General features: G+C 38.2%; 1 protein-coding gene and 1 pseudogene across 1 annotated transcript; one reads left to right on the top strand and one right to left on the bottom strand.

Moving 5' to 3' along the window:
- The first annotated feature begins 1528 nt into the window (after positions 1-1528).
- Positions 1529-9525, top strand: LOC140854102 (probable CoA ligase CCL6). Its single transcript, XM_073249534.1, has 19 exons — positions 1529-1901; positions 2631-2694; positions 3182-3271; positions 3417-3473; positions 3777-3825; positions 4375-4451; positions 5394-5433; positions 5523-5617; positions 6068-6232; positions 6908-7018; positions 7117-7204; positions 7314-7380; positions 7536-7611; positions 7695-7812; positions 8007-8252; positions 8594-8733; positions 8827-9009; positions 9095-9214; positions 9325-9525. The coding sequence occupies exons 1-19, from the start codon at positions 1756-1758 to the stop codon at positions 9370-9372; spliced, it is 1980 nt and encodes a 659-aa protein (XP_073105635.1). The 5' UTR covers positions 1529-1755; the 3' UTR covers positions 9373-9525.
- LOC140854103 (uncharacterized) lies at positions 9513-11326 on the bottom strand (annotated as a pseudogene).
- Positions 11327-12257: the final 931 nt, after the last annotated feature.

Below are 12257 nucleotides of genomic sequence, written 5' to 3'. Positions count from 1 at the left end.
TAATTTTAGGTCAGAGATGTGAGACCATGTACAAAGGTGGTGAAATTCTGAGGAACAAAAAGTAGAGTACTCGGGTCTAGTGTATCTGTGTCATCATTTGTGGAGACATGCTTTTGTTCGTCGAGTAGAGGGGATCAACGTAATAGTGGAGTTTCTACATGGTTTTATCTGTTATTATGAAGAGTTCTCCTGCCATCGTCTCGGTCGGCAACGTATTGGATTCACAGGTTTAGCTTTCTTAGGTCAACAATCATCTCTTCGGACGGCAGCCCTTGCTCCCAGCTAACTTGCTTCTCCAGACTTTTTTTTTGTTCCGTGATCACGATCATGATATTTTTAACGTAGATATTTTCCTCTGCTGTTTTCTATCAACTTTGGAGGTTTTGGAAGGTAGAATTCGGCTGATAAAGCAGGGCTGATTGACTTGATTCGTCAGTATGTTGTCAGCATGGGGGGTTGTTTCCTTATGCAGAGATAACCGAGCCAAGGTTTGGCCAATCGTTGGCCACTTGAGGATGTCTATAATTGTGCCGCGTGGTGGCAATCTTTTTTATTATCTTGCTTGCCAAGGAATTGGTTGATTGTTTATGTTTCTCAAAAAGGTTCAATTAATTAATTGATTATGCTACGAATAACTTTATCTGATGCCGGATGCTTATGACGCCTACTAATTCCAATCATAAGATTGTTGTTTTGTTTACTCGGGTTTAGGCCTAGCAGCCTACTTTGATGTATATCTGTTTCTGTTTTGGTCACATTTTTGTCTCTGATGTTTCATCAAATAATAATAATAATAATATTTTTATAATAATAATAATAATAATAATAATAATAATAATAATAATAATAATAATAATAATAAAAGTTGATATCTTGAAAACTTGGCTTCATATAGCTAGGCCAAGATAAGTTCGCGCGGAGTATCTCAATAGTGGAAGTTCTTGTATCTTCCGCACGTCCGATGATAGCACCGCTCTGCATGATATCCAAAAAGTAGTACTAATTCCCTTCTTGGATTCCAGCAGTGCAAAGTCGAGTCCACTCTCCTTTCAGCTACAACCAAATGGAAAAGGCTGAAGCATGACTTCATGACAATTAAATTAAACTATAGTGATGGGGTGCACCAATTATCATGATCCAATGTGATACTTATAATTCTCTTTGTGCAGAAATAATAGATCCAAACCAAATGGATGAAGAACTCTCGTGATATTCAAACACTTTTTGATCTATCTATCTAGACAGATAGGATCTTAACATGCAATGTCCATATTTGACTTTGGTTCATGTCTGTCTGAACTTCAAGTGAAATATAGACAAGAAGATGTTAATAGATTGAAACAATGGAGCGCCCTGCCCAAAAAAATAAATAAATAAATAAATACGGGATAAGGGGAAAAAAGTTTCCAGGACTAGGATTATTTATGTGGTTTTAAGAGTATTAAATGAGCGACTGTCAACCATAAAGATTGTCCGATTCATAAAGGCCGCCCAAAGTTGTTGGGACCTTAAAGATCTTTTCCTCCGTGGAGCCCGTTCTTGTTTTAAATTGCTGTCAAACTAGATCCAACGACCTCCCACAGCCATGCTTAATTTATAGCTCTCCACGAGTCACCGAACTCCCCAACTTCCCATCTTCTCCATCCCATCCTCTCTGGAAGCTGTGTGCTCTTTAAATCACAGCTAAGTCCTCTCCTCGCTAATCGAACGGCACTGGACCGGACGGAACAGAAGGGAAGATAAGTGGAGGGAGACATGGAGGTTTACTCTGTTAAGGTCGAGGAGTCGAGACCGGCTGCCGGAAACAAGCCTTCCGCCGGTCCGGTTTATCGGTCCATCTATGCAAGAGACGGTCTCTTGGAACTGCCCTCCGGAATCGATTCCCCTTGGGACTTCCTTAGGTTGGATTTTTCTGGTTAATTTGTTTGTTGTGTATCTGCGTTCTTCAGGATTGCTATCTTCGTTCATCAATATATTTCTTGTGCATTGTGGTTCTTTTTGCCAACTTTCCATTTTCCGGTCTTCTCGACCTTAGTTCATCGTGTGTAGGTACATGAGATCACATTTGTGGGCTTTGAGCTTTGTGTGTCTGAGCTTCATGTTTCCATTGATTGCTTTTGCTGATATTTGCTTGAAAAGTTTGGATGAAGAGAGAGTTAAGGAGAGTGTTTTGTTCTTTTATACATTCTTTCTTCTCTTTTTACGACTAATATTTTTTTTTCAAGGAAAAAATTGGTTTTTAAATATTTTAACAAAGTTTCTGTTTTTGCTACAAGTTGAATGTGTGGGCTGTACAGAACATCATTTTTGGCTCTTTGAGGATTTCTAGTTGTATTAGCTCAGATGATATCCTGTCAAAGATTCCTGAGTTATCACTTGCCCAATTTGCCAGAGCATTGATTTGAGTTCACTACTTTACTCCTTTTCTTTCTGCCACATTTTTCCAGTTTCCCAATAAACCGATCATATCTACAACAGATCTGATGAAAAAAGATATATGGTAAACATGGGAAAGTATTTCTTGAGAGAGAAAGATGGTTTGTTTCGAAATGGAGGAGGCATACATTTGAATCTTCTCTTTGCTACTGTTAAAATACGTGGTTTTTTATTCTGTCTCTGTTTTCTTGCAGTGGATCAGTTAAAAGATATCCGCAGAACCAAATGCTTGGCCATCGCAAATTCATTAATGGGAAGGTAATTTGCATATTTTACATACGCAAGTTTCCATAGAAAGTGCAGTGATCAAGTCACTAGCATTTCATTAAGGGAGAAAAGTGCATAAATCTCATTGTATGTTCTATGCATTTATATGAGCAAATGGATGCGTAGACATGCATAAAGTTACTGTATAAGTTTGTTTTCGCATGGTGAAGAATTTTGATTCCAATTGATGGCCTTTGTCATCCACGTTTGCTGATTATGTGATAATCCAGAATGCAGCTGAATGAGACATCTATTTATGGGTTGATGGCTGGGTTTCTCTGTGTTATCCTCCCAACTTAGAGCAAAATTATAGCTTATACTTGACCTATTTAGTTTTCTTGAACCATAAAGAATATAGCACTTTATACGAGATAAAGAATATTGTTGTATCAATTGCGCACAACAACCTATTCCTATTTCTGCTATTACTACATGCTGGCAACAAAAAAAAGCGACTCAAAAGGAGCTGAATTTGTAGGTGGGTCAGTATGCATGGCAGACATATGAAGAGGTCTATGACATAGCTATCAAGATTGGATCTGCCATTCAAAGTCATGGCATTAACTCTGTAAGCCAACTTAAATTCTTATATTACATGCGGCTCTTAACTGTAGGTGGTGCATACTTGACCGGGTTTGTATATGATGTGATACGATTTTTGTTTGCACGAGGCCATATAATAAAATACTTACAAGGTGCAATTTTATTCTTAGGGAGATCGTTGTGGCATATATGGATCCAACTGCCCTGAATGGGTGATTGCCATGGAGGTATAGTTTTTCCTTATTATTGTACATCTTATGTTATTCATACATTTTATAAGAGCCATGTCCACCTGTAACAAAAATGGAAAAGTGGTGTTAAGTGCATTTTTGTTTTGAATTACACTAGTTATATGATTTATAATGTTTTTCATAATGGGGGTGAGGAATACAAAAATTTTTTCTTATACATTTTCTAATTGTGAGCAAATAATTGATAAAGGCCCACACAGTGTGTTAAATCTGTTCTTGAATTATCAGCTGGTTCTTGTCAGTGGTACATAGTTTTAATACATCATGTGGATTTTGCAGGCCTGTAATAGCCAGGGAATCTGTTATGTCCCTCTATATGACACCCTTGGTACGTGCTTACTTTCTTTTCTTGTGGAATAATTCAGAGTGCTTATTCTGATTCATTTGCTTCACAAACATGAATATCTATTCTGCTTCAAAAGATTGAAACACAGAGTCATACTCGAATGTAGAATTTGGATGGGTATCTCTTAAGAAAGTTGATGTGTTGTTGACCATTGCTAGCGTCCAATGATTCCAGTGCCACGGATTTGTATTACCATGTTTCATAACACTATACTGTATAATATATATATCAGATTTGAAGCATAGAAAGCTTTTACGTAGTTAAGGAACTATGCTATATTGTATAACAAAATGCTTGCTTATCAAAAGTAACAAAAAGAACTAATTAGTTTATTCATCATTTTCATTATTCAGATTGGTAGCACGTTCCAGTTTGAACCATGTATTTGGTGATAATTCAAAGATTTCTCAGAAGGATCTGTGATATGTCTATAAGAATCTGCTCTCTTTATCTTTCACAACATTCTGACACATAATTTTTAAGACTTTAAGGCTTTTTATTTTTTGATTAGTTTTACATCTTGTAATGCAGGTGCTAATGCAGTGGAGTTCATCATCAACCATGCAGAAGTCTCAATAGCTTTTGTTCAAGAAAACAAAATAACATCTGTATGTTGAAGCTATTTTCTTACCTCCAATGTTATGTCAAGCTGTATTTGTTAACAATCTTCACATGTCATCAGTTGCTAAGATGGTTTCAATTAAGATTCGCCGTCTCGGTACCAGACCCCATACTAGTAAAATCTTATTATAGTGTCGGTATATGGTATGGTATGGTACGGTAGTATCGGTACAGGGTAGTATGGTGTACCAGTATAGTATGGTATGATGCAGTATAGTAAACTATGGTTTCAACCCATCTCTTAGCTCTTTCAATTATGATATATAGGTTTGTTTTATAATAAATATGGAAATTGTCTGACCAGATTAAGATTGTGTTTGGTCATTTATGTCAATTTGTACATATGCATTTGTGAAAACCTATTATAGTAATAAAGAGCAGTTTCACTACTGCACTCCTAAGAAAATTTGCAAATTAGTTAGAGTTTTAACTGTAAACTGTTTTCATATTTTATAACATATTATACTCAGCCTGAACTGCATGTACTTTCTAAACTAATCTGACCACCAGTTCATATGCAAATCTATGGACTTCTCCATGTTGTAGCATTATAGTGACTACTAAGATCTCAGTAATTATGTTGCATTTTCGTGCCTGTTGGTCAGTATCATAACGCATTTTTTATTTGGGTCATAGTCTATATCTAATAAGTTTAATATCTGATTTAGCCTATGGTGACATGTTTAATTTTATCCATTACTGATGGAAGAGGGGAAACTTTATTTGATTTTATACTGTTTCTGAAACTCCCAAAGCTACATAACTACAAATCCTATACCATATTCTTGTCAGAGGAAGCTCTGTATACAAGATCGAATTATTATGTCAAGAAATGCTAAATATACTCAGTTTTGGTCAGGTCTGAGCATAAACAACATCATCATCCCTTTCATGATATATGTATCTCACAATTTTATTTTGTCATTCAGATATTGATGTGCCTTCCAAAATGTGCCATGTATCTCAAGAGTACGTTTAGCAGCAACCTTGTATTTCAATAGCTATGCATAACAAGGTTTTGAGGCAATAACTTCCTTATTATGCATTATTCAATCCAGCAATTGTTAGCTTTGGAATGGTGACTGATGAGCAAAAAAGAGAAGCTGAACAAGTTGGCGTATCTTGCTTTTCTTGGGAGGACTTTGTCTCTTCGGTAGGATCTTTACACTTTCTAATGTTAAAGTACATATTTTAAACTCTAATATTTACCATTGTTTGTTGTTCTTTAAGGTGCTAGTTAGTTTTCACACTTTTAACAAAAAATGCATCTGCATCAATAATACTTGTGCATCCCCTTCTTCATAACATGATGCCTCCCAAGCGTATTAAGTCTGAAACAATTGTGTATACAGTGGATGCCATTTCTAATGTGCCATTAGAAGTTAATTCAGACGGCAGCTCTATGCATGGTACTCTTATTTTAATTTTACATATTCATGTAGAACTTATACAAGATCATGTTCTTATCATCAGCATGTGTTCATTTAATTATGATAATTAATTACAAGTGAAAAAATCAAGCACAAACTATACCTGCAGTAGAAATTTCATTCATATGATTTTGACAAAATCTGGCTCCTTTCTTTTGTTTTTTTCTTTTCAGGGTTGTGCTAATTGTAAACTTCCTCCAAAACACAAGGATGATATTTGCACAATAATGTATACTAGTGGAACAACTGGAGACCCAAAAGGTGTCATCCTGACAAACAGGGCTGTTATTGCTGAGGTCATTACCACAGAACATCTACTTCTAGAAACAGATAAAGTGGTAAATACTTAGCTCCCAACCCTTGTAATAATATACAGATTTTATTGTTCTGTTTTGGAAAGCTTTTCCAATAGGGTAGCCACAAGAACCTACCTCTTTTGCTTAAAGAAGAGCAAAAAGGAACTCCAGAATCCAATTTCGTATTTCCTATTACAACATAGCCGACATTTATATAACCAAAAAATTAACTAATTTTCCATCAGGATGGATGCTATTTGATGCTTGTCAAGGCATCATACCCATTTTTCAATTTTGCAATTCCTATTACAGAGCAACTGACTTGTATTGAACCTAAAAGTTAAGCATTTGGATGGATGTTATTTTGTGATTGTCATGGCATTATATTTTCGCTTGTTTATGCATTTTCTTTGGGATTGCTATATCTTATAAATAATTTTCAACTCCTCAACATACCTGCATGTTTGTATATGATTTGGAGAAATCTTCCTGTTTTCTACATTAAAAGAAATTGCCTTTTCTAGAACATTCTAGAAATTTTCCAGACTATTTTGATAGTAATACTGTTGTTTCCTCAATGAAAACTAAGTTATTTTAGGACTTTACTGTACTTGTTATTTAGCATAGATCATCATTTGACTGCATAAACTTCCACAAATTCTTGTCCTATCTATAGGCCAAAGTGTCTAATGTATAAAATGCCCAATCTGACTATAGGTGACTGAGGAAGACTCATACTTCTCATTCCTTCCATTAGCCCATATATTTGATCAGATAATTGAGAACTACTGCATCTTTAAGGGTGCCTCCATTGGATTTTGGCGAGGGGTATGACCTTTGTATCTTTGCTATAGCCTTTCTATGATGAATTTCTATTCCCCTGATTTTCTCTATATTAATCCACACTTTCTGTTTTCATTTTGCAGGATGTTCGATATTTGATGGAGGACATTCAGGAACTGAAACCCACTTTATTTTGTGGTGTACCTCGAGTTTATGATCGTATATACACAGGTCCACTCCTTATGGCTTATATTTTTTGGTTGGCTTCTTAAACAACTTGCCGTCAGAATTGCTCTATTCAATTTTCCACCTTGACATTGTGAGGTTTATGTGACTGAAGGTATAAATCAGAAAATTTCATCTGGAGGAATGTTAACAAAGAAGTTATTCCAGTATGCATATGACTTGTACGTTTTAGAGTGCTGCCCCATGCCACCTTACTTCTGATTACTGTTGTTCATTTGCATTTCATAGTACATTTTTGTCAACCTAGGTGACAGCAAATTTTTCGATAGATATCTAGATTTTAATATGTTGTGTGGTATTTCTGTGCTTTCACCAGCAAATTGAAAAATTTGAGGAGAGGGCTGAAACAAAATGAAGCATCGCCTTTCTTTGACAAATTAGTCTTTGACAAAGTATGTAACAACTTCCTGCCACTCCTCTGCACCTCCTTGAGATGAGAATGTTTAGATTTCCCTTTTCTTGATCATTACCACAGATCAAACAAGGACTTGGGGGCCGAGTACGCATCATGATATCTGGAGCTGCACCATTACCTAGGCATATTGAGGAGTTCCTCAGAGTCACATGCTGCAGTGTCTTTTTACAAGGATATGGTAACAGTGAACTACTTTTGTGGTGCATGTATCTAAAAAAATTGTCATATGTTGTGTAGATCTTGTGTTGTACTTTCACTGCTCTTGAAAGAAGTCCATTCTCCACATTGTCATAGATCCTCTCCAAATAATTGAACACAAAGACAGATCTTCTATGCCTAATTTTTAGCACTTCTATTATTTTTGGCTTGCAGGTCTCACGGAAAGTTGCTCTGGGTGCTTCACATCTATAGCCAATGTACTCCCAATGATGGGAACAGTGGGAGTCCCCATTACAACCATAGAGGCAAGACTTGAGTCAGTTCCAGAAATGGGGTATGACGCTCTTTCCCATGTACCACGCGGAGAGATCTGCTTGAGGGGTAAAACCTTATTCTCCGGTTACTACAAGCGCCCAGACCTTACAAGTGAAGTAACCATGGACGGGTGGTTCCATACAGGTTAAAAGAACCATATCTATCCCCTCTTCTGTATATTAAAAACGTGCATCAGTTTGTTCAGTGACTTGCACACCGTTCTAGATGAGATCCACCTTAGTAAAAGAACACACCACCAAGGGCTTCTCAAAGCTCTAGCATCTCCTTAATGAGTTGGGGAAGTCAATTAAGGGCAATTCAGAAAGATGGATTTCCTCTTACACTAGATAGATTTCTCCTACAACTATATGTTCCAATTACTGCAAATCAAGCTTATATATAATGACGTTTGCTTTAGGCTTTATTCTATATTGGTGGTAGTTATTTCATAATTGTTTTTGAGATAGCAAGTCTGGATCATGCAGGTGACATTGGAGAATGGCAACCCAGTGGTGCAATGAAGATCATCGACAGAAGAAAGAATATCTTTAAATTGTCTCAAGGAGAATATATTGCTGCGGAGAACCTTGAAAGCGCATACCTGCAGTGCCCTCTTGTCACATCGGTAGTAATACTAGTGTGTTATGTTATTCTGTAACTAAAATAATGTGCAGGTATCGTCGAGTTTATATCATCTTACGGAATTCATATCATGCAGGTTTGGGTCTACGGAAACAGTTTCGAGTCCTTCATTGTAGGTGTGGTTGTTCCAGAAAAGAGGCTGGTAGAGGAGTGGGCAGCAGCCAATGATGTAACTGGGACATTTGAAGAGTTGTGCAAACATCCAAAAGCAAGAAAATACGTTCTTGACGAGCTCAATAATACTGGCCGAACACATGAAGTAAGTCATTAATCATTGGCATCTTAAAACACTTAACGGTACTGTGAGTCATGACTTGACTTGACATTAAATTTGATCACCACAGCTTAGAGGATTTGAGCTATTGAAAGCAGTTCATCTCGAACCAATACCATTTGACATTGAGAGAGACCTGATTACTCCGACCTTTAAATTGAAGAGGCCGCAGTTGCTCAAACATTACAAGGTAGGAAGACTCAACGTGATACATCGGTTTCTTGGTAATTAACAGTTGTTATATGTCATTTGTAATTCCTTTTTGTCATCATTTCTCTTCATGCGAAATAATGATTCCAGGACTTTATCGATGGACTGTACCAAGAAGCGAAGGGAAAAAGGGCATGACTCTTTTAGCCATGTAAACAGTACTGAATTGTGGTTATGCAGATGTAGTACGTTCATCTGAAAAGCTTATCTTCCCTCGTCTCTAGATGTAAAAGAAGGCTGGGAGAAAACTATCAAGAAAAATAAGGCATCTCTGTTCTGTTTTCTCTGTAACTGCTCTATCACTGCGTCAGTTACTGTCAAATTTCTCAACCCCCGAACACCCCTCACTCCCACCCCTTAAACAAAAAAAAAAAAAAAAGAAAAAAGCTATTGATTAATTACGTTGCTATGAAAACTAAATTTGGATTGAAGAAGAATGATTTAAATTTAAACGACCGCCACCACTCAGTCGTCTTCAAGCCTATGTTCTATCACCCGGGCAACCTGTTCCGATGAGAAGAGTCCTGCAGTTGTTTTCCTAATCTGGTAACCTGTGATGAATTATATCCATGTACTTTTGCTTCGTTGCGTTGTGAGCTTGGAGAGGAGGAAAATACAAGCTGAGGAGACGAATACAGCTCCGGCAAAGCAAGCTAGGTCCAAGCAACTGGCCAGGGACACGTTCTTCAACTTTTCTAGCACTCCTGTTTGAAGCAGCAAAAGTATAGCATGCCCAATTCTTGATTTTGCCTCTCTTATGGACTGCATCTCCATACTCTTTGCAAGCTTCTGAAAATGATTTAGTAATATTATGAGATTCCTGGTGAAACATCTAAGATCACGAATCTTTCGTAGTTGAATCCAAAAATCTAACCTGGAGGTTAAATGAGCCAAGGCTGGATTCGGCAATTTGCCATCCTCTATTCCGTTTCGTGTTGGCCGAGCCAGAAAACATGACATACAACCCCATCCCGAAAGTAAGCAGGGCAGTTCCAACAAGAAACATATCTGTCAGGGATATTGGTCAAAACCACGAACTCGTTACCGTGTGAATAATAAGTATAAATTTGATTTAAAGATCCAAGTAGCTGCAAATAATCGATGATTTAGAAGTAGAGCGAATTTGTACCTATGGCTTCGATGAGTAGTTGTAAGATACCTTCTTGATCCAGCCCTTGTGATATCATTTGGAAATACTCAAAAAATGTCTCCAGAACAAGGAAGCAACCCTGAAATCCATCAAGTAGGAAGGAGAAAAACAAACTTTTGAATTCAGAAGAAATCTCAGAATTTAAATTCTTGACCCACCATCAATTGAAAATCCAGTACTCGTGCATTTAAAAAGAAAAAAAAAAAAACAATGAGTAAATCAGCAGCGTCATAGAAATCGCATCACTTAGAGATGCAGGCAATGCATTACCTCAACGAAGCACAAGACTGAGCCGATCAGGGATCCCGCAACCGCGATCAGTGTGAAGGATTGGCATCGCGCGATCCCCTGCTTTGAAGCAAGCAAATAGGTGAGGAGAATGCAGAGGAGATGGATTACGCAACATGAGAAAGTAGTAGGAGTAGTCGTACCGTTTCGACGAGCATCTCGGAATGTGCAGTACAAAAGCCCTTTGTAGCCTCCTGCGGCAGCGGACCGAAGAGTGTCAGAGCCAGCCTTGCCACCTGAGCTATGCGAGAAGATGAGAGATCCACAATCTCCATTCCCTTTTCGAACAAAGAAGGCTCGTGCTTCTTTTCAGGTGAAATCACCGCGGCGTCTGGAGAGACGGCCGCCACCCTCTTCTTCCCCTGGCAGCCGGGTGGAATGCTTTTCTCTCCTCCAACAGTCAAAAACCTGGGACGCGGGAGACGACAAGAATTGGAAGTAGAAGAGGAAGAGGAAGAGGGAGGGTGGTGATCTGATTGGAGAGCTCTGCTAATCCTCAGCAATCTGCTTGCTCCTGCCATTCTTTGTTGTTGTTGTTGTTTTTGTTTTTTTTTTTGGACCCTCTCTCTCACTCTGTATCTTGGCCAGAGAAGCGATCGGTCCGGTCCACTTGATTCCAAATTCTCCGTATTTAGTTGCTCTGCCTGCGTCCTTGCTCGTATATTTATTCACATATATTATGAAGGAATGGACAGGCCGCTGGAAGGTAGGTGGAAATGTGGACGAGGAGAGGGGAAGATTCGCGGCATATCTTTGGATCCATCCGCCGAGCGAGCAGATTTGGCGGGATCTGACCGAGAGGACGGAGGAGAGAGGCAGTCGGCATGGAATTCAATTCACACAACGCGAGTACCCGTTTCCACTCTGGTGGGTGGGCCCGCGAGAGCCCGGAGCCGGACGCGTGTGGTGGAATCGAAGTTCTTTTCTGAGACTTCGTTCTTCCGACTTTTCCTAGGCGTTTCCAGTTCTACGGGAGGGGAGGATGACAGATTAGTGGCCGCTCGTTTTGCTTAAAGGAAAAGAGAGTGAAAAAAAAACACGTGCACAGCAACGGCCTTTCGCTTGCACTGGACGGTTTAGAAACGAAGCCTCTCCCTCACCCGTCAAAAACGTGCCGAACGCTGAATGTTGCGCTTCACATTAATGGTCCGGTGTGTGTTCGTACCTTCCCAGGCCGGTCCATTAGGAGTTCCCAAACCCAAAAACAACCCAAACACAATGACGCAGCCTTGATGAATAAAAACAAAGATTCAGATGAGATAAAAATCTTCTAGACAACGAGAAAGAACTTTAAATTCCAACTAAAAAAATAATCATATAATTTTTTTGATTTAAAAAAATTTGAATAAATATAAAACTAAATCGAAGACAGACCCCCAAACATAAAATAACCCTAAAACCCACTAAAATGATGAAATTTGGATCCAAAAAATGGGATGAATAGGTAAATCCGATTCACGATTGTAGAGCTTGAAACGAGCTTTCTGTTGATATATTATGAGTCCCGTAACTCTTCTTATATTAAAAGTTATAGTTGTTTAAAATTTAGGTTCCCGTTTTTGACGTTCCAATCCATTTATTTGGG

This window comes from Elaeis guineensis, chromosome 15 (assembly GCF_000442705.2).
Source record: "Elaeis guineensis isolate ETL-2024a chromosome 15, EG11, whole genome shotgun sequence".
Lineage (NCBI taxonomy): Eukaryota > Viridiplantae > Streptophyta > Magnoliopsida > Arecales > Arecaceae > Elaeis > Elaeis guineensis.
The sequence above is the reverse complement of the archived record's forward strand: the minus strand, read 5'-3'. Positions and strand labels throughout refer to the sequence as shown.

Excerpts from the sequence above, each read along its gene's own strand:
- LOC140854102 (XM_073249534.1), top strand. The coding sequence starts at position 1,756 with ATGGAGGTTTACTCTGTTAAGGTCGAGGAGTCGAGACCGGCTGCCGGA. Across the intron at positions 1,902-2,630 it reads TCCCCTTGGGACTTCCTTAG|TGGATCAGTTAAAAGATATC; the intron begins GTTGGATTTTTC and ends GTTTTCTTGCAG. Across the intron at positions 9,215-9,324 it reads AGTTGCTCAAACATTACAAG|GACTTTATCGATGGACTGTA; the intron begins GTAGGAAGACTC and ends TAATGATTCCAG.